Source organism: Myxocyprinus asiaticus, chromosome 23 (assembly GCF_019703515.2).
Source record: "Myxocyprinus asiaticus isolate MX2 ecotype Aquarium Trade chromosome 23, UBuf_Myxa_2, whole genome shotgun sequence".
In the NCBI taxonomy this organism is placed as follows: Eukaryota; Metazoa; Chordata; class Actinopteri; order Cypriniformes; family Catostomidae; genus Myxocyprinus; species Myxocyprinus asiaticus.
The window spans coordinates 14,650,160-14,677,924 of NC_059366.1; the positions used below are offsets into that span (position 1 = coordinate 14,650,160).

The following is a 27,765-nucleotide window of genomic DNA, read 5'->3' on the forward strand; positions in this document are numbered from 1 at the left end:
AAAAATCCCATTGACAGAAGGCAAGAATGTGTTGTGTGTATGTTTTTGTTGTTTGGTTGACTGTGTCATATGGATCTTGTATGCACCTCCTCTTTTCCACCCAGCCGTTTCAGTTCCAAATTAGGTTATGACAGCAGTGGGGGGTGCTGTGATGTACTCTTAATGATCTACATAGAGTTTGGCTCTTGAGATACAGCCTGGAGTCCTGGCAGCTGAAACCTCCACTGCTGCTGTTCTCATCACAGAGAGATTTATGCAAACGACATGCCGGTTCTCACCATCCGAGCTGACTGCCACAGCGCTCCTCATCTGTCCTTTGGTACCACGTAACTCAAGCATTAATGGTCTCGATAATGGATCATCTGCGGACGACTCATACGACTCATTTACGCTGCTAATTATCACAACTGTTCAAGAATGTCTGGAACAAACCAATGTTTTTCTCTTGATATCATCTCTCATTCACAACAAATGTAAACCGGGAATAGAGGCATGATGAATGCATCTTTCCAACACTCGTGCAAATAGACAACGTAATCGTCCATTAAAAAAGCCATCGGGAGACAACTAAAGTGGGACATTTTGAGTGATTCTGAGCTGATGGATACTCCCTTGGGTAACTCAAAATTTGATGAAGGGTGAAAGCAGCAATTACAGACAGGAGTTTGTGGGATGGAGGGGGGCTTTTATCATTGCCTCAGTGCACACACTGGGCTTTCTGGGGGGCTCTTCACTTAATGCTGTGGATACACAGCTCTCTCTAGTGGCCAGCCGCTACCCTCCCCTGAGTTTCTCTGGATAATCCTCCTTTTGTGTGAGGAGTCACTTTTCAGGGCACCATTTCTTTTTGTCAGACTGATCCTCAGTTCAGGAGCCGAGTGAAAGGACTTTTCAGAAAAGACGACGGGTTATGTTGTATGGCTATGTCGAAAGATACCATTTTTTATAGACATACTGCATGGCACAATGTCTGCACCTGTTGGCCTGAAATTGTTAATAGTGCTTGCTAAGGCAAGCATCACTGTAACTATTGCACATACTAAGGGAAGTAAAATCCCATTCATTTTTTAAGTAGGGGAATTGATTTTTAACGATAATTCACCGTGAGCTCTGAGGTTGACCTGCCGACCTACCATGAGTTCTGAGGTTGTGAATCGATGGAGTATGCGTCTGTTAAGGCCAGCAGTCAGTGTTATTTCAACATCATTTTTAAAATACTTAATAGCTGAATTCCTGGTGAAGAACTACTCTACATATAAATCCTGAAGGGAAACAATTCACCAATTTGAATAATCCAAAAAGTTTTGTTCGACCACTCGCTTCCATGACACACTGCGAATGACACTGTCAACTCGGTCTCTAGTCTTATGTATTTCCATTGTTTTTCATTTGGATGTCATGCGCAATGCTTTGTGGGATTGTAGTTCATTCCCTCATTAAAGACGTAAGTACATAGTCTTGAATCTTTTGTCTGATTTTCCAATACTTTTTTTGTTGTTACTTCAAATCAAAGTTTGTAACATTGTGTTTCACATTGGTGCTAGTTGATTTGGTTCATGGCTTAGAAATCTTGAATGAAGGATTTTATGAAAAAATGAATTGGAAGAATACTTCCGGAAACAAGATGGCTGAAAAAGTGGACGGGCACTATTGCGTTCTATAGGAGTGAGCCAAGCCATATCTATGGACTAAATATCATAGAAACTTGAGGCCCTTGAGACTCTTTTGACCTGTCCCAGAAAACAACCACCAAACAGGCATCCTGAACACCCTAGCAACCAACTAGTAAAGCTTTAGCAACACCTTGGCAACCTCCCAAAACACCATAGCATCGCAGAACAACATTTCCATTGGTAACAACCACTTACATTTTCTTAAAAAAAAAAAAAAAAGATACATTTCATACATTTATGCACATAGCAGATAAAAACAAGTTTAGTAGTGCTGTGTAGTAGTTTTGTACAAAACTTTTTGAAGGGGCTGAACAATGAAGCAAGAGATATAGGGCAACTACAGGGAAAGCTCTCCTTCAAGGGATGCCTGTATTTTGTGTCCCACTTATGGGACATTTTTAGTGATCAGCACCCAGCACTAGCGCAGTTACATATAGCCATGCCAGAGCCTACTATTAATGAATCCTCATTTTTAGCACTGATTAGAGAGAAAAGAGTCATGGTTTAATGAATTATATATGCAGTATATATCAGAAAAATGGCTTACTTCTGGAGCTGGTCTGAATGAATGGTTGGTTCTATATAAAGCTCTTAGGTTGAGCTGTATTAACCTGTAAAGGCTTTAGGACAATATGTTGTGAAAGGCCAGGGAAATACACGACCCATTCACTAAGAAGCCACTGAAATAAACATCCTGGCACTGCAGTGCAGGGATGAATAATCCACCCAGTTTAATTCTAGTGCAGCGTCTCTACGCTTTGAAAATCTCCCACACACCAGCAGCCTATTCTTCATAGAGACAGAGAAAGAAAGATTGTGACTTGTCATGTTCTAGCCTGTGTCTGATATTTCAGACTTCAACTTCATACATCACTAATAATGTATTACATTAGCTGATCAAATATTGATTGTTATTAATATCAGACTTCAGCTTTAAGGGGTTAGTCAGATATTTGGATCACAATCTAAATTCTCTCATGTTGCAATATCGCTAATGTTTAAGCTAAAAAATGTGGTCTCAGTATCCCAGCTTTTTGATGATATTCAATGTATATCTTGATATTTATTTATTTGCTCTGAAATTGATTATTTATTTATTTTTTAATCAAAGGAACCATATTTTTTGACCAACCTGTCACTGGAGCCAATTACATTTAAAAAGATTCATGCAAAATTGGAGTAACAGAGTAAAAACTACTATACTTAACAATCAAGGCATGTTTTCTACACTGCTCTCTCCAAATAAATAATTTTCATTTTCACAGTTAGAACTGATTGTCCAAATGAATCAAACTCAAACTGAAGTTTAAGTCAGAGCTATTGAGCCATGAGGCAATTTGGGATCATAACATTCATCATATAACACACTCTTTAGGAAACGTAATGCCCAAATAATAAGTGTATTATGTATTAATCAAAAGCGCATTATTCAAAATATTGCTTAGTCTTATATCTCCAGCAAAATCATCACAAATAAATAGAGAATATTCAATTTATCCCCAGCCCCACAACCAACTAGGGCGGTATTGAATGACTACTCAAGCTCTCTGTTAAGGAGGCCACATTGTCAGTGTCATTTATTCACACAGGCAATATCCAATTCTGACTCTGCAGCTTTTTGCAGTAATAGGGTCTTATTACTAAAAGAAAAGCCTTGATGGGGTCAGTGTTCTCCAGAGGTAATCAAATAGAGTTCTTGGAGAGGGCAAGAAAGCAGTTTAAAACACTCAAAGCAGCATGGGCTCTTTTATTGAGGGATCTTAATCAATAAATTCTTTAGATAAGAAATGCTCTTTCAATTTCCCAGCCTTTATCTTGATTTGTTTTGGGTGCAAAATGAGTTATATCAGTGGAAGGCACACTATGCAGTGCCATTTGTTCATTTGTGTATGTAATTTCGAGTAATTTCGTTTTTGGTAGAACTGGCTGGAAAATCTCTGAAATCTTCAGCGTGGTCCTTTGAAGACATAGTCCTCTGTGCATTTCGCCAGCTTCAGCAGAGAATTGAGCATGCTGCCTTGACTATTGCTTCAAATATCAACTGCACTTCCTAAACAAATTTTAGTCTCACGACTTCCCTGCTGAGAAATTTCAATTGCTCCTTTTATCATTAAGAGGCAGCAAACACAGGGGCATTGCTCTGTGTGTGTGTGTGTGTGTTTTCTTTTAAAAGCACACGCAGAGAGCACCGGAGGGAGGAATTAAAGAGGAGAGGCTATTTTTAGAGTCCCGGCTGAGGTTTTAGTTGTCCGGTGCCCTTGCAGGTGCTAAATCACATTTTTATTTTTTATTTTTTTTAGAAATGGTACCTTGGCCTAAATCAGTCACTGTTGTATTAACCTAGACCTGCTGTGTGCTACCCCATCGACCATCTATGCTCCAGCAGCGCTTCCCTACACACATTGCTGCTGATAAAAAATTACAGTTGTGAATATCATGATCATTTTGATACAGTTTTTTATTTCATTTTTTAAGTTAGCTAAAGATGTTACCATTAGACTAGTTTTGGAATCACTTCTAAGTATGAGAGCATTAAGACAGATGTTTTAAAAGTGTTTCTGATTTAAGCTTCAGTAGTAAAAATATAATGAGTTGGTAAGTTTGTTTCATTTGAATTAGTTTAATGAATCAATTCAAAATTCTGTTTCAATTATTTATTTGTATCATCATTCATATGTTCATGGAAGTGTCCATGCATGCTTTGTCATGTATTAAAATGTTTTCATACAAAAACTTTGTGTAGGTAAATATAACTGTGCCTTCCGCCCCATCTGCCGGCAGGTCATCCCCATCTACCTGGATCAGGGAGGGGACAAGCGGAGGGAAACAATAATAATAATAAAAAAAATGCGGTACCTACACACTGTAACAGTGCTCATACCAAATAAAAACACAATAATATTATTTAAAAGAGAGGGAAAGGCCAATGCGGAGCGGCAGCGGGAGAGAGAATAATTTACTCACCGGTTCTCCGATACGTCGTAGCCTGGTCCCCGGCCACTCCTCCACCCTCTAGCGGATAACAGCTGCGCCTCCCCGGGCGGATCGGAGGCAGTCGTCCAGCCTCTGGCGGACGGAACGCCCCACCGCATTCTGGTGGACGGAAGGGGTCTCCCCCGCCCCTGGCAGCGGTCCTCCCGCTCCAGGCGGTCGGCCAGGAGCCCCTCCCCGCTCGTGGTCGGAGGTCTCAGACCCCGCCGCGTTTCAGCAGCTGGTAGGGGTCTCCTCTGCCCCTGGCAGCAGCCCTGACCGCTCCAGGCAGTCGGTTAGGAGCCCCTCCTCCCCTCGTGGTCAGCGGCCATTCCTTCGCTCTCAGGCAGCCGGGCTCCTCCGTCCCCCGGTGGATGGCCACGGCTGCTCCGTTGGGGTGGATGGTAGTGGCGAGGACTCTACTGTGGCGCATCCCTCCTCCTTCCCGGATTTCGGCACCAGTGTAACACATTCAATGGAACGGAGGAGGCGAGAACCGGCTTGATAATATAAATAATAGTTTAATTATAAACTGAACCAAAAAGACAAACACACACACACAGGTGTTGGGCAGCTGCCCGTAACTCTCTCTCTGTCGCACTGCCGCCTCTGGTCGCCTTTTTCCCTCTCGGGCTTCATCAGCCTAATTAGGGGCCAGGTGTGCGGAATCACAACCCGGCCCTGCCCTCCGCCCTGCCACAGTGTTTCTTCAACTTCATGCACTTTCATTTTTTAGGGATATCAGCATGTGTTTTTGTTATATGAAGGTCACATTAAAGCTGAAACTTCTTACCAGCCCTTTTTTCACCAGAAACTTTTTAAAAGTGCCTAAAAACACCTAAAAATGCAAGTAAAATATAATTATTAGTGTTCATTTAGTTATTATTTATTGCCTTAATTATTTAAATTTTATTAAATTGTATTGTTGTTGTTTTTTACATATAGAATATTGTCAAAAGCCCTTTTATTGACCCATTCAAGTGACCACTCCCTTTTTTTTTTCCCCTGTCACATTTGTTTTTTAAACATTTAAGCAGTACTGGAGTGTGCACTAATACTGACGAATGACACTAATAGTTTATAACAAAATGGTACTTTTGGGGCAATGATCCCAGGCTGTTTTTCAGTATAAGAATTCATTTCTGTGCCCTTTCTGAAATAATGCTATAGTGCAGCATCATTGTAAGACATAAAGAAACATAGCTAGCCTGAAATAGTCCTCTCTTGGCTGTGTGGGTGTGTGTTTCCCTCAGGGTGGCATATCCTTTTGTGCACTGACATTGATGTGTGTCATTCGGACTCACACACTGTTTCCTATTCCATTTGGAACTGAGGCCACCTAGTGTAATTTAGATTCTCAGAAGCACCTGAGCAGTGTTTACATCACTATCTGTAGCACACTTTCAGCTGACCTCAGAGCAGCCCAGTTCTGTATAAGGTCCTGGAAAATAAAAGCGAGTCAAGGCTCTTGCTGGAGGACAACAGGGGTCAGTGAAAGGGCAGCACCACATTAACCTCAGCACAGAAGCTTTTGGCTTGATATTAAATAAAGCCTTTTAACTTAACTGAATCATTCAGCAGTTGTTCAGATCTACTGAACTGATCAGCAGTGCCTTTATACACTCACCGACCACTTTATTAGGTACACCTGTACACCTACTTATTCATGCAATTATCTAATCAGCCAATCTTGTGGCAGCAGTGAATAAAATCATGCACATATGAGTCAGGAGCTTCAGTTAATTTTCACATCAACCATCAGAATGGGGAAAAAATGTGATCTCAGTGATTTGGACCGTGGCATGATTTTTGGTGCCAGATGGGCTGGTTTGAGTATTTCTGTAACTGCTGATCTTTTTGGATTTTCCCGTGCAACAGTCTCTAGAGTGTAAAGAGAATGGTGCGAAACACAAAAAGCTTCCAGCGAGCGGCAGTTCTGCGGACGGAAACACCTTGTTGATAAGGGAGGTCAATGGAGAATGGCCAGCCTGGTTCAAGCTGACAGAAAGGCTATGGTTACTCCGATAACCCCTCTGTACAATTGTAGTGAGCAGAACAGCATCTCAGAATGCACAACACGTCGAACCTTGAGGTGGATGGGCTACAACAGCAGAAGACCATGTCAGGTTCCACTTCTGTCAGCCAAGAACATAAAACTGAGGCTGCAGTGGGCCTTCCATCTGCCCAGAGGGGTCTTCTGTTACTGTAGCCTATCGGCCTCAATGTTCAACGTGTTGTAAGTTCAGAAATGCTTTACTACATAGCACTGTTGTAACGTGTGTTTATTTGGGTTACTGTCACCTTCCTGTCAGCTTTGACCAGTCTGGCCATTCTCCTCTGACCTCTGTCATTAACAAGCCTTATTCATCCACAGAACTGCCACTTGCTGGATGTTTTTTGTTTTTCGCACCATTCTCTGAAAACTCCAGAGACTGTTGTGCGTGATAATCCCAGGAGATCAGCAGTTACAGAAATACTCAAACCAGCCCATATGGCACCAACAATCATGCCACGGTCTAAATCACTGAGTTCAAATTTTTTCCCCATTCTGATGCTTGATTTGAATATTAGTTGAAGCTCCTGACCTGTATCTGCTTGATTTTATACATTACACTGCTGCCACATGATTGGATGATTAGATAATCGCATGAATAAGTAGGTGTACAGGTGTACCTAATAATGTGGCCGTTGAGTGTATGTTTAAAGATTTAACAGATAAAGTCTAGTGCTTTTAAGTCTGTCCTGAATTATACCGAAGTCAGTTGTGTTTACTTGATGCAGTGGCTGTGTCACACTAAATGGACAAATATTTAAGGCTGTGTATAATACTTGTTGTCAAGCTTTTATAAATATTGTATCATTTGGAGCTCTAATAGACCTTTTACCTACATAAAAGAGCCGATCACCTTTTAGATACAGACATCGCCTGTCAATCAACTCGATAACCGAGTAAATTTTGTTTTTAAAGAAGCACAATTTATGATACCAGTAGATAGGAGCTGCGCTGGCATGCTGCTTGTTTACATTTATAAATAGCTGCCTGGAAGCATTCTAAAGATAGAACCTGTCAATTTTTAAACCTTTATTTTAACTATAAACAGAAGATTATAATACATTAAACATTAATTGTTTCAACAACAAATTGATATGTCATTGGTTCAAGAGTGAGTTTCACTAAAACATGTCCAGGTCACATTTCACCCCAAAATCTAAAGCATAAAAACTTTGTATTACTACCATACAGTCATTTTTTTCTCAGATCTTATAGCCCCAGACAAAAATGTGCATTTATAAGTTCTTCACGTTGTTGACCTTGTAGTTTTGTGTCTTTTAATTTACACAGTCATATAAATTTAGCTATTTGTACTAATTGAAGTATTTTAGCCATCTTTTAAACTGTGCACTTGTTTTTATTATATTTCTCCTTTTCTTTCTCCACAGTCCTATAGAATCCTGTCAGAATTTCTACAAAGACTTCACATTACAAATTGACATGGCATTCAATGTGTTCTTCTTACTCTACTTTGGCCTGCGTGTAAGTACAATCCAATTAATATATCACTTTTTTTTAAATCACATTATATACACTATATATGAGTATTATGCTTGAACTTTTAATGTGTACACTGTAAAAAAAAGAAATCATACTTTTAATGGTAAAAGACTAAAAAAAAATTACAAATTAATTGGTTAACGGGTAGTTACCTTAAAATATATGGTACAATTTTTTAATATATTTAAAAAGACAATACATGTAGTTTTACGTACTTGTATTTTTTTTTTTTACAATGTAATGTAATTTTAATGTAAAAAGTATGATTTTCTGTATAATTAACAGTAAAAATGTATATTATGTTTAACAAGAGAGTACATGTAATTTTTACGATAAATTGTTAAAATTACGGTAAAAAACAATAATCGGGCGTTCCCAGAATTCCCTGCATGACCCAGTTCATTTCATTATATTTTATGGGAATAGTTATTTTTAATATCAGTTATGTACATTGGGGTGTTCTGTATTATATTTGATGTAGTGTAGTTAAAGCATAATTTTAATTTCACATGTGTTACCCTGAAGGTGTTTAGTGTTTGTGTGAGTGACACTGAGCACTGTCTCTACATGTTTATTGGCCATTGCTGCTGGAAGGGCCTCTATTGATGAACTTCATGTCATCATGTGCCCTTTTGTAATTACTACGGTGATTAACAATACATTATAAAGTGAAAAGCAGATTTTGACAGTTTCAGAAGGTTAATATATCAAGTTTATTATTTAATAATATAAACGATGGTAATGCACCGTAAAATATACAGGCATCAAAATTACATCCCATAAAGTCTGAAACGTGGTTACCGTATTTTTTAAGGTGAATTTCTGGCTACCACCGCTGCCAGTTTTTTAGCGTAAATTTAACAGGATTTTTTTTTACAGTGTGACCACTGTTCATTTCAATGAGGAAATCTTTTGTCTGTTGTTTTTTTCCCAGTTTATAGCAGCCAATGACAAGCTGTGGTTCTGGTTGGAGGTGAACTCAGTAGTGGATTTCTTCACCGTACCACCTGTGTTCGTTTCAGTGTACCTGAATAGGAGCTGGCTGGGTAAGTCTACAAACACCAGCCGCTCCTCACTTTACACCTGACCTACTGTCAGTCCCTGTACCCCAGCACCGGTCATCATTCACAGGAACACAGCCTCATAGGCAGATGAGATAAAGGCCAAATTGATGATAAAACAATGGCAAATATTTGAACTGGAGATTTTATGATTATTAAGCCAAGCTGCCTTGGGTTATTGTCACTCTCTGTCACAGGAAACCTATGAATTGTTCTGAAATGTCACTGCTGAATGAGAATAACGGCAGATATGACTGAAGGTTTTAGGTGAATAAGAGCTGAGAAGAGTGCAAGGAATGTGAGAACTGAACCTGAATCTGCTGAATGGCTATTTTTAAATAATTCAGTGAATTTGATACTTCACAAATTAAAAGTACACAAACTAAAGATGAGACTATTCTAAACAAATGCATAAGTCTGGCTTCAGTGCTGAACAGCCTCACATTATGGAACACCTGTGTTAAAAACAAAAGACTATACAGTAAATCATTTATAAATAAAAATATTTGGATGACTCATGTTCAAAGCCATTGTAAAGTTCCTGCATCAGGCTTGCTGTTTAGGAGCCAGTTGGGCAGCTAAACACTTGAACTAAAGATTTTAAAGATTTTTATCACTGTGTGTCTTTGTCAAAGCTGGGGTGACCGGCGACAGGTGAAATATGAATACCATGTTAGGGGACTGGTATGCATGTGCATGCATGCATCTCCTTGGATTTAGTCCAAATGTTGAGAAAGTTTTGAAATACAACATCTCCTAAAAACTCATTAGAGCTCCTAAGAAGCACAAACAATCTTGAGTACAACCCCAAATGTTCTTATTAGAGCATGCCTTATGCCATTTCACAGATGTCCACATTTTCAGACATTGTCCCCTGTTTACCCATCAGTGTTGTCCCATTAGATGCTTTCTAAAGGATCCAAATGAAAACTTTTATGGGATGTAGAAGATTAGTCAGAATCAAATAGACTCAGTTAGAGGTTTATCTATTTGCTTAAGATGAAGGTTTTCCCTCTGGCCACTGACTAAACCACTTTGATGACTCTTTAGCACCACCTGTTCTGCTGGTTTTGGGAGCTGCAGCAGCTCCTGATGTGATTCACACCTCAAATTTTATTCGCCAGGTGAAGAAAAAAAAATTCGACACAGTAAAAAAAAAGCTTTGCTTTGTTTCCGCATAATTCGTCATGAACGTTCGTTCCTGGTGTGAAGGGCTTGATTAAAAACATTTTAATCGTGGCGAGAAATCGCGTTGAAGGTTCGCGTTTGGTGTGAAAATGCCTTAAAGATAGCTATTCTGCTCTTCTGATTACAAAGAAATATGTACAGATACCTTGTGTGTACCTTGTTGGTTGTTAAATCAAAGCCAGAACCTCTTAAAACACATTTGGTATTCTGAATTTGGAAGGTGCTATAAGCATTTTTTATTTATTTATTTATTTTTTTTTTACTACTAATAAGACATCCCTACTACCTGACAGATATCACTGAAATATTTGTCTTGAGAAATCACACCTGGGTCACACCCCTAGGCTCCTTAAACAGCAATAGCTGTTTGGGAATATTTTAATCATTCATGTTCGGCTTTACTGAGACGTCTTTTGAGGTGTTTTTTTTTTTTTAAGAAAGTTAGCAATGTGGGATCAATTGCGTACAACAGATGTTTAAACCATGTCAGTGTGTCACAATGTATAGTATTTTTAGGGGCTGAACATGACTCAAGCACTGCCATGCTGCCTCTTGTGTTCAGTTTGTGATTTGAGGTGCCCCTTGGTTCCACCCAGTTACGAAAACCATGATGGATCATAATTCGATCACCTTCCGCAGGGACTTTTAAGGATGCTGGCACCTAAGTGTACTTTTTCTGTAACCTTCCTCTCACTGAAAATTTTACATGGATTAAAACTGTGGAGAAAGTACTATTAATTTGAAAGGGTATGCAGAGATCCTCTCATGGGAAATAGAAATTAATCTTCTTGAAGAAGTGTGGGCCGAGTATTTTCCCAACACCAGAGGTTGCATATGGATTAACATGAGGTTGTTTATACCACACTATCTGCCTTAGACGTTAAAGTCCTCTTCGAAATGCTCTTGAAATGCAATAATCACAGTGGCCTATAGACTGGGTCCAATGTAGATTTTATTGTAATTTGTCATGGCCATTAAATAGTTGCACTTCTGTTCTTTTAAGATTGACATGTATTTAGTCCTTTTTGTGATAATGTTGATATCTGTTTTTTTCTTCTAGAAATGAGAGGGGTTCTGTGTGAATTAGAAATCCTTTTAAAGGGTCATGAAACACTCCTCTTTCAGCTGAAGTCTGCCTCACAACCGTTTTGAAAAATGCAACTCAGCTGGGTGTGGACAGTGTGGGAGGAAGTGGGTGGGACAGGGCAGGGGAGAAAGAGAGGGGCGAGCAATCTCTCATCTGTCAGTTGCCCATGCCGGCTCTCACTAAATATCAGGATAAAGTATGACCAATTATAAGATTTGTGTGGCTGGCAAAGTTAAAGTCCAACTAAATATGTTGAACGTTGTCCCTTTTTTCCCATTAAAAGATCACAACACCCCCTGTTTCAGCACAGTTGAGTTCTAAGCACATTTTCAAAAGATGAAGCCAGCGGAGTGAGGGGAGAAGGGACTGGATGGATAGCATTTGTGTCTGGGACAATCAATGTAAACCACGTCTTAAATGAGCCCCAGTCAGAGACAGTCCACCTCACCGCCTATCTCGAAACACTCATGTTAATAAATGTGTGCTGCGCAAACATTTAAAAGGTTTTGCCATTGAAAACCTGTCCTGTCTCTATGTCAGCACGCAGGGATTATAATGAATAATCATGAGACAGCATGTTCTCATAGGATAAGGCCACGCAGTCTCATTAATAATTATAAGACACTGATGATGTGATGATGCACTATATTACAGGGAAAAAATTAACCACTTTCCTCATAATTTAAATGAATGGATATGGATCCTTCAAATCTGGTAACATCTCAGAAAATGTAGTTTAGTGTTTCATGACCCTTTAATTTAGTAAGAAAAGATTTTTTTATTGTTATTTATCATTTCCTTTCTATCACCATCACCAACAATTGTGTGATGTCTATGAGTCTTCAGTGAACTGATGGTTATGTATTTGTTAATGTGGATATTAAATACCACTGCCATCTGGTGGTTTGATGCAGTAATGTGTCATGCTGCTGGATGACTTGCCCTAACTACACAGGAAGTTCATCAGTCAAAAGAGTAAGAGTCACATGACCAGAGGAAGAAAAATCAGCAAAGGAAACTCATTTTTGCTTTAAGCCTTTTCTATATGTAGAGTCCTTTTTCACGTGGCTGGCTTCAGCCCGTCTGGTGCATTCTGAGCGATAAATGCCCACGAGTAATCCAGGGAGCACTTAAATCCTGTCAACACATAGCCAGTTTCCCTGATTGAGAAAAATAACCAGTGGTTTGTAGATGTGACACATGTGACACACTGTGTGTGTGTGTGTGTGTGTGTGTGTGTGTGTGTGTGTGTGTGTGTGTGTGTGTGTGTGAGCTTGCAGATGTGAATGAAATAGTTTGATCTGTTTCTCACCCACATCTGTCATATCAATTCTGAAGTCATGGATTAAACCACTGGAGTTGTATGTATTACTTTTATGCTGCTTTTATGTGCTTTTTGGAGCATCAATTTTGACACCCCTTCACTTACATTGAATGGACCTACAGAGCTGAAATATTCTTCTAAAAATATTAATTTGTGTTCTTCTGAAGAAAGAAAGTCATACACATCTGGGATGGCATGAGGGTGAGTAAATGATAAGAGAATTTTCATATTTGTGTGAATTATTTCTTTAAGTAGCACATGGGGGGGGCACATTGTCCTCCTTTTGAGATACAATGTTCAACATTGATTTAGTTCTTGTATCTTTTAAGCCCAGCAATAGTAGTGTTCTCATTCTCATGCATGATGCACAATTTTCTGAAGTTTGTGACTGATGGAATAATAGGGTTCATGTCATCTCTGCTTTCCTGGTAATTTATTATACAATTTAGCACACTCAACATCAGGGGTCGGTATTATTAATAAAAACAACAATATTTAAAAAATATATTATTATTAAAAATGTCACTGTTTTATTCTATTACATTAATACTTTTAAAGCTACTCAGGTTATTCAGCCAAAAGTAGTGAGTGGTTTTCTTGTTTCCTTGTTAATGTTGTTTGATTAATAGCCTTAATATGACATAGCCTACTAGACAGTGCTCAATTCGGTTACACTTCAAGTCCAACATTTTGATGCAAATACGCTTTTTGTCCCACTGTTTAAGTTCACTTTAGACATAAACGACTGCGTTTACATTAAATCCTCACCAAGACAGACACTGGTAGAATTATGAAGTGTATTTGACCGTTTAGGTGCGAACACGCATTAGGGCCTGTCAATCATACAGCACGCGCCTGTCAATCAAACAGCACGCAGCTACAGACATCAGGAAATAAAAAGTCAATCCTTTATATTTCATCTAGGTCAACCAACCAGTGGTGCTCTTGCTATCGCGATCATTGTAATGAACACCCCTGTTCTAGATGTATAACATAGGCTAAATATAGAAAATTACACAAAAGTTTGATCGAGGACATCTCTCTTTTTTCCAATAAAAATCTAGATCATTTTATTGCCCAACCCTACTGATAACATTGCATTAATCTCTCACAGCAGCCCAATAATCTCAGTGATAGATAGTTAAATTACAGGCTATGTTATAGACACAGAATTTAGTAAGCAGAAATATGAAATTTACCTCTATATGTTTCTTCAAATTAGAGGCAGGATTAATGCTGATATCTGACTTGAGCAAGTTAAACTCACATGACACAGTCAAGCAACTGGCCTTTTTCACTGCGAAAAGGCCTTTCAGGTGCGGCTGTGGTGTTCAGGTGTAAACTGTGCTTGAGGCATCCATAACAGTTGGCACCAGATCTACAGCTGCCATTCAAGTTTTTTACGTGTGATTTGATTGGATGGGATTCACAAGACTCTCTCTAGCCAATCATGTTATTAGATAAAAATAAAATCAGGACAGGGAAGTAGTGAACACAGACGGTGGGAAAATAGTGCAGTAAAAGTAGTTACAGCACTTAAAATGTACTCAAGTAAAAGTATACAGTAATTAAAGTCCAATTCCTGGGAAAAACTACTTAATTACAGTAACGTGAGTATTTGTAATTCGTTACTTCACACCCCTGCCAATAAGCCAGCTTCAGTGCACAGCACTGGCCTTGTCTCCCTGATCCTGTTCTTACTGTTCAACCCTCAGCTGCTGAGCCAGAAGCACTCCACCAGGTTCAGGAAAGGTTAATGGGGAAATTACAGATGCAAAACATACACATTGCAAATGTAACAGAATGTGATTTTGCCTTGTAATGTGTTCATTGATGAAATAACTTTGCTCAAAAATCTAGTGAGCTACATGGGCACCTTTTTTTGATGAACGCCCCCACCAATCATGTGACACAATTTGAAAGCGGAGACTTTGTTGTACCAAAAAACATAAAACACAAAACTCAATATTTTTGTTATTTGCTTAATTTGCTCGATGCAACTTCGATGCACTGCATAATTTAAAAGTATTGTTAATAAATTCAGCAGGCTTACGCATCATGATCGTGAGACCAAACCTTACGTTTCTTGAATTCAAACAGATGGAGGGCTATATCTGGGGCCTGTAAAATGAAAATGTGAAGACAGAAACTAATAAAAGTGATATTGTTCATATATTTCAGAAATAAGTGAAAACACCAATAATATTGCATATTTTGTCCCACTGAAATGCTCATTCTACATGACAGAATTGATTTTAAGTTGGATGCAGATGCAAATTTACTCGTATCAACAACAGTGATGTTATCTATAACATCTATAAAAAGTAAACCAGTTATTTTTTCTTACACTCAAACAAAAATATTTTTGCATATTTTTTTTTGTATTTACACATTTCTATTTCATCTTTAAAAAAAATAGGGTATTTTGCATTTGCCCTTTTGAAATTTTGTATTTATTCATTAGTTATTTTTATAGTTTTAACAATGGTATTTGTAACAAGACCATAGTAAACACATGGAAGCATGGATCCTCTTCACTACCATGGTTAGATGTAACATGATTTCTATAAAACAAACTATGGCATTTTTATAAACAGTAGACCTGTAGAATTCTGTGCCGAATTCAAATGGTTTCCGCTTCTCGCGCCTTGCTTCTCACTGATTCTCGCAGAGCTGCGTGTTTAAGAGCTCGAGACCGGTCTGCGACTAAAATGCACCTTCTTTGCCTTGCGCTGCTCTGTTTATTGAGCCTTATCCATCTACAGAGCCATACAGGTGCATTAGCAGAGGTTGTAAACGCATGTTTACATAGGAAAACAAAAAGCATTGTATGTGAACGGCCCCTAACCAAATTCTAAACTCATAGGCAGGCCAGCAAGGAATCTTTGCATGAATGACTGTGTACAGTAGTTCTGAAAATTAGAACATCCATCATTTGCTGAGGCCCTGTTTGCTTCGTTGTCCTCCACTGAAAATGTAGACTTTTGAAAACGTTCCCTATTACCATATACTTTGAACAAAGATGATGTTAAGCAACGGAAACAGAGGTTTTAACGAAAAAATATTAGTGATGCGGCCTAAGTTCCACACATCATCTACCCAGCGGTGATTTCTCAGAGTTGGTAGGGGAGGCAATGTCTCCTCAAAGGTAGCCGCCGAATACAGCGAAAAGTCACGTGAGGGGAGACATTGGCTCCGATTAGCGCTGATTCATTCAATTCGCTGTCAGTCAATCAATGTGACCGTGCCCACCTCTCATGCCTTCATCCTCACAGCGGGTCTCTGCTGATCTCTATGAATGGGACGAACTGATGGAAGTGCAGAAACTGTTTGCACAGAAAACAACTAACTGACACAGACAACCACAGTTTTGTCACATCCAAATCAAAATGAACTTAAAATTACTTGAAATCTAATATGTATGTGAGTGACATGCTTTTTAGTGAGCATTCGCTTTTAAAGGTACAGACACGTGTTTACCAAGGCGGAGATGATGGATGATCCAAAAATAAGATGACTATAAAAATAATAGGTGAACGGATGAAATATACATGAAATATGCTTGTTGTTGTATTCTTTTAGGTAATGTTTTTGAGGCAATGAAAAATTTGTAATTATAAAACAGTGCATACACTTAATGAGTCTTTGATTTTATTTAATTTAATAAATAGTGTTAATATCAACTTACAAAAATAAGTATTTCATGCTTATTTACAGTGTAAGTTAAAAGGTATTTCATATGCCTTCCCATACAGAAATCTGATATGGCAATTAACATATATAATTTTGGGAATATATGTACATAGCCTATACAAATTTGATGATAATAAACTGATTTAAGGAAAAAAATGTATATGTTACATATAGAACAACAGCCATTTTTAGTATTTTGTTATTATGTTGTTGCATTTATAAGCAAAATATGTGACTTTTTATATTATATATTTTTATGCAGGCCTACTTTTTCATATCATATGTTGTGATAAATCAGATTTCAGATTTGTATGGGTTTAACCTGAAAGCTATTTAAATGTCAACTAGAACTGAAATAGGAATTTTTATTGGATATGAAAAAAAACAAAAACAAATGCGAACGCTGAGATTGCACTCTGCCTCCTCATTTCAGAAATCCACCACACACCACTGCCTCCACCCGTTGTGTGTTTATTTAATATTTTAGCTAATGTGATTATTCTTTTAACTACTAATAAGCGATTGGTACTCTCTCAACTTTATTATGTTTACTATATGTAAATCCATTCCGAAGAATTCCACAGATTTTGCTACAAAGTCATCGCAGATCATCTGTAAAAAGCTGATTATATCTGGACATGTCATGACATTTATGGATTTACAAAGCTCTTCATATGCAGCAACTCTGCGCAGATATAGCACTCCTTAAGCATATGAGAGACTTGACTCACTATTGATTCCAATAAGGTTTGTCATTAGCATGTTGCTAAACTAACGGTGCAATACTCAAAGCATACAAATGCATAAAACACAATTATTGGGCAAAATAGTGCATTTTAAATTTGATTTGAACTATTTTATTGCTAATATTTGACTTACCTGACATTACCCGTCCAGCAAAAAATAGACTGAATGGATGCCAGTGTGGTTTTTTGTGCTCATTTTTTAATTCAATTACTATTATAAAAAATGACTTATTGCCCAATTGCTATATAGCCCAATAGCAAAAGACACCAAACTAACCCCTGCCTTCATCCCTCCATTAATGTTTGGATGGACAGCAAAGACTTTTAATCTATAGCCTTGTAATTTAAATAATTTTCATTATAGCCTTACATGCTGCCTTACTGTCATATTGAAAAATTATCTATTCAATGACTACATGAATTGTATTACACATACCATAGATAAATAACACTGGCATATGTTTAAGCCGTAAAGCCAGAGGAGGAAAGGTAATCTAAGCTAATTTTAACTTAAAGTAAGGCCTAAATACAAATAAACTGTATGGATAATTTGAATTATAGGTCTCTCAGTCATACTCTGACAGTATCATAACAAATAATCATCCAGTGAAGACTCGGATACAACCGAGAAACTTACTTTTTACCTCTATTTTTTTTTCCTTTGATTATGCTGTCATTGTGGGTTGCCTTGTGACAGTGTCACTCACTTATCCAGTATCTAGTGTGAAGTGTGGATATACCAACCTAGTCTCATAGTGTAAACGTGACTGTGACAAGTCTCAGGTCAGTTCAGGGAAATGAGGAAGCGGGAACCAGCTTACACACTTTTGGGTTATTTCATGCCACTTTTCAGCGAGAACACGAACAAAAACTCAGCAGCTCAAAAAATACAAACATAAAGTAGCACTCTCACACTGCAGTCCGCGTCACCGTAGGACTCAGGTCACTCTCTCTCACCCCAGCTGCGGCTCCAGCTGCTCTTTATCTGTCTCCAGCTCTTAGTGTAACACAAAACAGCTGTTAGAGATAATTTCCCCAGGTGTCAATCCTTACCGCTCTTCCTCTCCCGGACTTCTCTCCACAGACGTCGCTCGGCCACAGCCACATCAACACAGTGACTCTTTATACATTTTTGCAGAACTTGTTATATGTGTCTCCTGGTACAATTACCTGCAGTTTCCAGGAGAAATGAACACTAGAGATGCTACAACAACTGTGTGTTTTGTCATGACTTAAATGGCTGATTATGACTTTATAAATACTTACTTTTCTTTCTATTACTCAGACCCTGTTTTTTTATGATATCGACACACTTTTACTCAAACACACCTTTTTAAAAACAATACATTTTAATGCTTGTACTACAGGCTCACCTACATACATACACATATTATAACATGAACAGCTTGTACAGTAGCTCACCTCATAGAGCATTGGACTCTGTGTCAGAGACCATGGATCAAGTCTAGCCTTGAACTCAAACTGACACGTGACATTACAGAGTCATAGAAGCAGCACGAAATGAGGTTGTTGCTTCAGAAAATGTGCTTTTTAATTTCGCTTCTGCATTTTAAAACACTAATGGTTACCTTTAGGCAATGGTTACATTTTGGTGCCCCCAGCTGGACATTTCACTGGAAACCTGCAGCCAAACGTGATATAAAACACGTACATTTTGTATTGCAAAAATATTGTCATGTTCACGTAAATTTCATGAGATCATGCTAGAATATACATGAAACCGTGAGTGCTACGCAGTCTGTGTGTATCGGTTTAGACCAAGTTTGGACTCTTCCACTTGCTGTATGATTTACATGCCTGATGTAAAGTGAGTGCCGCTTGAACTAGGGTGACCAGGTTCATGGCCGTCTTGTTCATGTTCCACTCAGTGATGCGACGAGTGACAATGTTTTTCGCGCAAGCCCACTCATCAAAGAGCGTGGTTTTGTCAATCAAACTGAGAGTGGGGATTCTGGAGTAGAAGTGATCGAGGCTGCTCTGAATGTCCTTTCACTCTGGGATGTCTCTCAGTAGGGGCCACTCAAATTTTTCTGTGTTCTCCAATGAGCGGCTTCAATTTTGGAGGTAATCCACTGATGCTGAATATAAGTTTCTGACTGCACAAAAGAACTCATCTGCTCGCATGTCACCAGCTTCAACCAGGGCATCCAACTGCTTTTTAATGTCAGTGGGTATGAATGATTCCTCCAGCCTGGCCTGCAAGACTTTTCTCAGGTCATGAATGTACAAAGCTATGGCAGTGCACAACAGAATGATTAGCAAAAGTCCTTCACTTGCGTGCACCTTGTCAGATTCGGTGCAGCCTCCATGGGCGATGGAAAAGCGAGCTCCACAAATCTCACACCTCACTTACTTTACTTGGCTCTGTCTGTGACTCCTTTTTTAGAAATACATTTTTTGAAGATCCTCATTAAATGTACATGTATGCTTCCTTGACATTTTTCCAGCTGCAATTTCATCTGTGTGCTCTTTCAAACTGACTCCTCAATCAGTTCATTAATTGGACGTCTATTGATAGGGGATTGTGATTGGATAGTTTAATCCAATCATGTACTTCAAATAACACTGTGTGACTTTATTGGTTTTACAAGCCATATCCTTGGCTACTTTTGATTAGAATACTCACGTGACTGAGAAAGCCGCATAGGCGATAGAGAAATTTTAGGAGAGTGGAAATACGGGACAAAAAACTATTATATCAGAATAAGTCAGGACACTAGAAAAAGTGCTTAAATACAGGACTTTCCTGGGAAAAATGGGATGTCTGGCCACCTTAGCTTGAACAGAAGGTACAGTTGAAGTCAGAAGTTTACATACACCTTAGCCAAATACATTTAAACTCACAATTCACAATTCCTGACATTTAATCATAGAAAACATTCCCTGTCTTAGGTCAGTTAGGATCACTATTTTAAGAATGTGAAATGTCAGAATAATAGTAGAGAGAATGATTTAATTCAGCTTTTATCACATTCTCAGTGGGTCAGAAATTTACAAATACACTTTGTTAGTATTTGGTAGCATTGCCTTTAAATTGTTTAACTTGGGTCAAACGTTTTAGGTAGCCTTCCGCAAGCTTCTCACAATAAGTTGCTGGAATTTTATCCCATTCCTTCAGACAGAACTAGTGTAACTGAGTCAGGTTTGTAGGCCTCCTTGCTCGCACACACTTTTTCAGTTCTGCCCACAAATTTTCTATTGGATTGAGGTCAGGGATTTGTATTGACCACTCCAATACCTTGACTGTGTTGTCCTTAAGCCATTTTGCCACATCTTTGGTGTTATGCTTGGGGTCATTGTCCATTTGGAAGACCCACTTGCGGCCGAAATTTAACTTTCTGGCTGATGTCTTGAGATGTTGCTTCAATATATCCACATAATTTTCCTTCCTCATGATGCCATCTATTTTGTGAAGTGCACCAGTCCCTCCTGTAGCAAAGCACCCCCACAATATGATGCTGCCAACCCCATGATTCATGGTTGGGATGGTGTTCTTCGGGCTTGTAAGCCTCACCCTTTTTCCTCCAAACATAACAATGGTCATTATGGCCAAACAGTTACATTTTTGTTTCATCAGATCAGAGGACATTTTCTAAAAGTAAGATATTTGTCCCCATGTGCACTTGCAAACTGTAGTCTGGCTTTTTTTATTGTGGTTTTGGAGCAGTGGCTTCTTCCTTGCTGAGCAGCCTTTCAGGTTATTTTGATATAGGACTCATTTTACTGTAGATATACAGTACTGTGCAAAAGTCTTAGGCACATAAGATGTTTCACAAAAACATTTGTCTTAAGATGGTTATTTATATCTTCAGCTTTAGTGTGTCAATAAGAAATATACATTTTAGACTCCCAATCATTCCTTTTGCAAATATAATAGAACAGAAAAGAAGAACAGGGAACCCTGCAACAGATGGCATGACCCCAACAGAGCCCCACTGAACATCGAGTTAGTCTGGGATTACATGAAGAGATGGAAGAAATGGAGACGGCTTAAATAGATAGATAGAAGAACTGTGGCGAATAGAACCATCAGCTTCACAATAACTCATCAGCTTCACAGTAAAGTTCTCAACCCAGTCGCTCTCTCTCAATCTGACGCTGGCATAGTCCTTTTATCCCGCTCTCCCCAATCTCACTACAATTAGAGACAGGTGTTAGTCATAATTTGGCTCAGGTGTATGCACCCTCACCACTCTCTCGCTCTGTCTCGATGGATGCTCGACCATGCCCCTGCTGCCACATGCACCTTGTATGACGTTAATTTATATATGAAAACTATTTATGCCATTATTTTTGAAGACATCCACACTATGCAACAGTTTCCACAAGTGCCTAAAACTTTTGCACAGTACTGTAGATACTTGTCTACCTGTTTCCTCCTGCATCTTCACAAGGTCCTTTGCTGTTGTTCTGGGACTGATTTGCACTTTTTGCACCAAACTACGTTCATCTCTAGGAGACAGAATGTGTCTCCTTCCCGAGCGGTATGATGGCTGCGTGGTCCCATGGTGTTTATACTTGTGTACTATTGTTTGTACAGATGAACGTTGTACCATCAGGCATTTGGAAATTGCTCCCAAGGATGAACCAGACTTGTCGAGCTCCACAATTTGTTTTTTGAGGTCTTGGCTGATTTCTTTTGATTTTCCCATGATGTCAAGCAAAGAAGCATTGAGTTTGAAGGTAGGCCTTAAAATACATCCACAGGTACACCTCCAATTCAGCACACCTCCTATCAGAAGCTACCTGGCTAATTGTCTAAAGGTTGCTTAAAAGCACAGTTAACTTTAGTGTATGTAAACTTCTGACCCACTGGAATTGTGATATAGTCAATTAAAAGTGAAACAATCTGTCTGTAAACAGTTGTTGGAAAAATTACTCGTGTCGTGCACAAAGTAGATGTCCTGAACGACTTGCCAAATGTTTGCTAATATTAAATCTATGGAGTAGTTAAAAAATGAGTTTTAATGACTTCAACCTTAGTGTATGTAAACTTCTGACTTCAGCTGTATATTTGACTGCTGCTATTATTAGAGGTGGGTCACACTTTATTGTGCTAAGTGCTCTTAAGCACCAGCAAGACTGAATACTGAAAATAAGCCCAAAAACTGCATCCTGTGGCTGCCTATATTTACAAGCAACTTTCTTAAAAAAAAATACAAGCCCAAAATCGTCTGCAATAAGCAGAATTGGCAACTATGGTTTGATGGTTCTTAAAGAAAAGACCTTCATAAATGTGTAGGCATATCACAGAAAGCAGGAAAATATAAAGACAAAGACACCTTTGAAGTATAGTGAATATCAACAGCAGCATACTGGATGAGCTCAAAAGCAGGATTACAGTGTTTCATTTAGAATGCAATTATTGCAACGAAATGCCAATGTCTAACATAACAATCTAACTGGATGGCATTACAGCTACCCATTTTAAAAAACACACAAAGAACACATCACTGTCAGTAGAGCCCCTGTGATTAATTCAGGATTATTGTTATTTTGTTTTTATTATTATTTTTTTGACTGATCTAAATCCCTAGAAGGCTTCAGTGCATACAAAAGCTTGACTCACTAAATGGATAGGGGGTCAAAGGGTAGATGCATATGTGGGAGTTTAATACCAAAAAGATGAGACCAAACACGTCAGAGATTCTGGCTACAGTCTGATGGAAATTTTATCCAATGACAGGTGTCACTGTCTGGGCTTTTAGGGTTTTTAGTATTGTAATGTGAAACAGTCCTCTGGATAGACTGCGTGCCATTACTCTGATTGCGCCATAAGGGACGGATATCTCTTCCTATGTGAGCTCATCTTTTCCATTGTTTTCATCGCAGTTATTCTCTTTCTAAAGTACACCTGAAGTTACACATCTTTGAAGTTCTGAGGAAGCATCAAATTTGGCGTTTCTGAAATTAAAGGAGTGGGATCACAGGATCAACTCTGAGAATCTCAGAATCATGATCTCCAGCAAGCTTCTAGTGTTTAGAGGCCCGCGGGGCGCCCTAGTCACCGAAACTTTTCAAGAGAGCCGAAGGCGCAAAAAGTCGTGTGGTGACCTGTTTCAGAATGGTTATCGTGTGAAATTGGGTCCAGGCCAGACAGGAGATGGCAAAAAATGTGACAGCCAGAGCTCTCTCTCTTCCTGTCTTCATGTGCTGTCTAACTGGGGTAAGAGATGCGTTATGGGGACCTTATATTCAGTTGAAGAATATATTTGCTTTAATTGTGAGGTGTCTAGCTTAACTTGTTTGCTGTGTATGTAAGAGGTCTTCGTTTGAATGCTTTTGGGGTTCTAGATTGAATGTTTTTGTGTCCTATTGCTGAAAATAACACTTTGAACTTGCTGTGAAAATGCAGGAAAAAGCTGTAAATCCTGTCAATGAGCTTTAGAAAAGAACATTAGATTCATTTTTGTGAGAATGCAGTATGAGCAAAGCTGGGAATTTGATGTGTTTTTGTGTATTTGAAAAGATTTGTTTTTGAGGCTGAAAGCAGGACAAAAATGTTCGTATAAGAAGCATGCTGAAGCAGGTGATATATTGTTCCCTAATCTGCTTCCTGATGCGCTCATTTTTCTTTGTTAAAAAAATCCGGATTGTACACATAAATACCAAATGAATTGAAAACGGTATTAAGTTCATAGGGGAAAAGTGCAATGGATAATTTAGCTGATTTTGATACTTATTATAAATGTATTGTTAACAACAGTTCAAAAGTGTAGGTGAGGGAGAAATACTGGTAAATGTAACATTTTAAAACTCAAAGAAAGTAGGAACGAGTAAATCAAGACACTAAAAATGTTTAAATCTATTTCGATCTATTCTGTAAAACAAGATTTTTATTTATTTATTTATTTATTTTATTATTATTATAATTTTTTTCTCATTAAAATCCTCCTTAAACATAAACATAGAATCACCCATAAACATTAGCTGCTGATGTTTGACTGTGGATTGTGAGCAAGCAGAAGACAGACACTGGAGGCAATGCATTAATAATAATGATGATGATGAAGAAGATAGCTTGTGATCTAACTGTTGCAGTCGGAAGTTAATGAATGGTCAGTGCTAATTAGTCTACATGCTAACTGCAATACATGGCAGAATTTAACTTGGTGGTGTTTTTTAATCTGAGGTATATACTGTCAGATTTTGTTTAATGTTAACCAAGACATTATTCAGTGCATCTGTTCTAACTGTTTTTGCTTGATGAGAAAATAAACCATTTTCTGTAACATATAGAGGACTCACCTGATTTGGTTAAAAATGCTGAGTTTTATATTTTAACATATTCTGTTTTCCTAAGAATGAGGCACTGTCCCTGTTTTTCATGTTTTTTTCTTATATATATAATAATAGCTACATTACTCAAACACCGTTTGTTTGCATTCAGAAGGCATAATTAAAAGTCTTTGAGAACATATTGCTTTTCCCTTGACTTTATTCACATATGTGATCATGAGGCAATCAAAAATTAATCTGATTACATTATTTTCTTATTGAGGTAACTGGATTAATTTACTGATTACATTTTTACTAAGTAATCAGTATTTGTTACATTGTAACAACTCTGTGAATAGATTGATGACTCATTTTGCTCATAGTGGTGTGTACAATTTTCTATCCAATAAAATGTTATCTAGAATAATAATGTCCCATTCCTTTAATACCACCTGCAACTGACCTAAATTAATAAGAAGAAAATCATGGTTAATGACTATGTTTTTTTTTATTTTTTTTTAAAAAAGGCTATTGGCTGAGAGAGAGAGAGAGAGAGAGAGAGAGAGAGAGAGAGAGAGAGAGAGAGAGAGAGAGAGAGAGAGAGAGAGAGAGAGAGAGAGAGAGAGAGAGAGAGAGAGAGAGAGAGAGAGAGAGAGAGAGAGAGAGAGAGAGAGAGAGAGAGAGAGAGAGAGAGAGAAATTAATTGCCCTTCAACATGACCTACCCCCTCATCTTGTTTCAGGAAAGAAAAGTAGAAAACTCACTGGGTCTGTTCCAAAACCTGGTGGGCTGCCTCTGGAGGCAGCATTTTAAGGCATCATAGGTATGTTCCCAATGTGAAGGCTGTTCCAAATAGTAGGTATCTTAATATGCTGCCTTCTTAAATTACTCGTTCGTCTCGCATCACCTGTATTGAAAACTGTTGCGAGTTGAGTCTACTGTGCGCTGCGCGTGAGGAACGCTATTTGAATGATACTTGGAGTTGCCGCCTATGTAGAGTGTTCCAAACTGGTCTTTTATGAGGCTTAATTTCAGTTACAATTCTTCCAGAGAGGACAGCTGCCTATGAGAGCGAGGAAGCTCATTAAGTTTTGGAACAGACCCACTTTATACTGTGCAGTAGGCAGTATGCTTGTATTCCATTCCAAACTTAGTGATTGTTGTGCATTACTCTTAATCAATTTTTGTTTTTCTCTTTTCTTGCAGGTCTGAGATTTCTAAGGGCCTTGAGATTGATACAGTTCTCAGAAATTTTACAGTTTTTGAATATCTTAAAAACAAGGTAAGGCCGACAAACATATCACCCACCTCTCACTCTCACTTTTAAAAACTCCACAATGGCATCAGCACACAAAGTCTCTACGACAGCTCCTTAGGCGTCTCTGATGTCCTTTCCATCGCTTACCACAAAGCTCTGTGGCTTTGACACAGATCTCTGCAGGGCTTATAGCAGATCAGAATGTTTTATTTTAATGCCCTACTGTGTGCGTTTAGTCTGCTGTAGGTAAGAGAACAGGGCCGCTCTTTCTCTCCAGTCTGTTAAATGCAGGAGTGTGACGCAGACAGGCCCCTAATTGATTCCTCTTCCAGCAGACTGTCACCCACATGACAGATGAGCACCTCCTGACACCTTAGTGGTTTTGCAGAAATATGTCTCAGAATCAGAAAGAAAGGGAAAAAAACAGTCAGCACCCAACTTAGTGGTTGTAAGACTGCTGGAAGTTTTATTCATTTTAGCAGCCATCTCGTTTCATCGACTCACATTTCAGTTGAGGGAAATTGCTCAGATATATCACACTGAAATGATAGCATTTTAGCTGTCATCACAATGTTACTTTTCAGGGTTCAACAATAAGGATATTGTTTTGCTGGCCCGGTCAGGCCAGTAATTCAGATTTTTGCCTGCCATGCCAACAATTTTGCCTGCATTTCTACTTGCCCCTCCACAAAAAAATCTATATTGTAACTCTACGACAGCTTTAATTCATACACACTATTTTGCTGGAAAAGGAAGGCATATGGTGATTTGTTTAAAATTTTCAACTCATTCTAACTGATGCTTTCACTCAGTGTTATAATTACAAACAAATAAAAAACTAAAAAAAAAAAAAAACTGATACTTTCACTCAGTGTTAAACATATTAAAAGTATATAATTAAAGGAATAGTTCACCCAAAAATGAAAATTCTCTCATCAGTTACTCACCCTCTTGCCATCCCAGATGTGAATGACTTTTTCTTCTGCAGAACACAAAAGATTTTTAGAAGAATATCCCAGCTCTGTAGGTCCTCACAAATTAATGGTGATCAGACCTTTGTAGCTCCAAAAATCATAAAGGAAACATAGAAGTAATCCACTAGACTCCAGTGGTTAAATCCATATCTTCAGAAGCACTATAATAGGTGTGGGTGAGAAACAGATCAAAATGTTAGTCCTTTTTTACTCTAAATCTCCACTTTCACTTTAACATCTGAAAGTCACATGTAGTGCCTTTTTAGTTACGTTTTCACATCGGAAAGTAAAAGTTAAAGTGAAGATTTAGAGTAAAAAAGGACTTAAATATTGTTCTGTTCCTCACCCAGATATATATATATATATATATATATATATAAAAAAAAAAAAAATAAAAAAAAAAACCTATTATCAGATATAGTGTCAACGCAGCACTGGCCCGACATGTCCGTCAACTGACCAGAACATCTTTCACACTCCATCCTTATTGTTGAGCTCTCAGTTTGCACCACTGTATTTTTTGCCACTACAGAACTATTAGACATAACAGATTCAACATGCAATGGTCACCATCTGGATCCCACTGTCATTTGATTTGTTTGCTGCTAACTTGTGTATTCACTCCCAACGAGCAGCGTTATGGCAAGGCGTGGCTGGAGGTGGCCTGCTCGTGTGTGTGTTGGGCTCAGTAGATGACTGACTGATCTGTACGTCAGTGTGATGCGTTTCACTTTGAGAGGTGTGACGTAACTCTCGTCTCTCACAGTAATTCCATCAAGCTGGTGAACCTGTGTTCCATCTTCATAAGCACATGGCTCACTGCTGCAGGATTCATTCATCTGGTGAGTGAAAAAACACACACACGCCCCCCTTCTCCCCATGCCCCTGGAGAAACTCACAGAGAACGTGTACATATACATTCGTGGGAAGAAAAAGTTCTTAAGTGGGCATCACATCTGTCCATTTGTCATCCAGTATGTGGTTCGTGCTTTGGTTTAT

General features: G+C 38.5%; 1 protein-coding gene across 10 annotated transcripts in view; it reads left to right on the forward strand.

The window, feature by feature from the left end:
• kcnma1a (potassium large conductance calcium-activated channel, subfamily M, alpha member 1a) overlaps nucleotides 1-27,765 on the forward strand; it is a 312,165-nt gene that overhangs the window by 166,865 nt on the left and 117,535 nt on the right. For all 10 annotated transcript variants that reach the window (XM_051651297.1, XM_051651298.1, XM_051651289.1 and 7 more), the window contains exons 4-7: nucleotides 8,085-8,178; nucleotides 9,131-9,242; nucleotides 25,741-25,816; nucleotides 27,533-27,608. In XM_051651297.1, coding sequence (XP_051507257.1) covers nucleotides 8,085-8,178; nucleotides 9,131-9,242; nucleotides 25,741-25,816; nucleotides 27,533-27,608 — 358 coding nt within the window. The remainder of the gene's footprint in view (nucleotides 1-8,084; nucleotides 8,179-9,130; nucleotides 9,243-25,740; nucleotides 25,817-27,532; nucleotides 27,609-27,765) is intronic.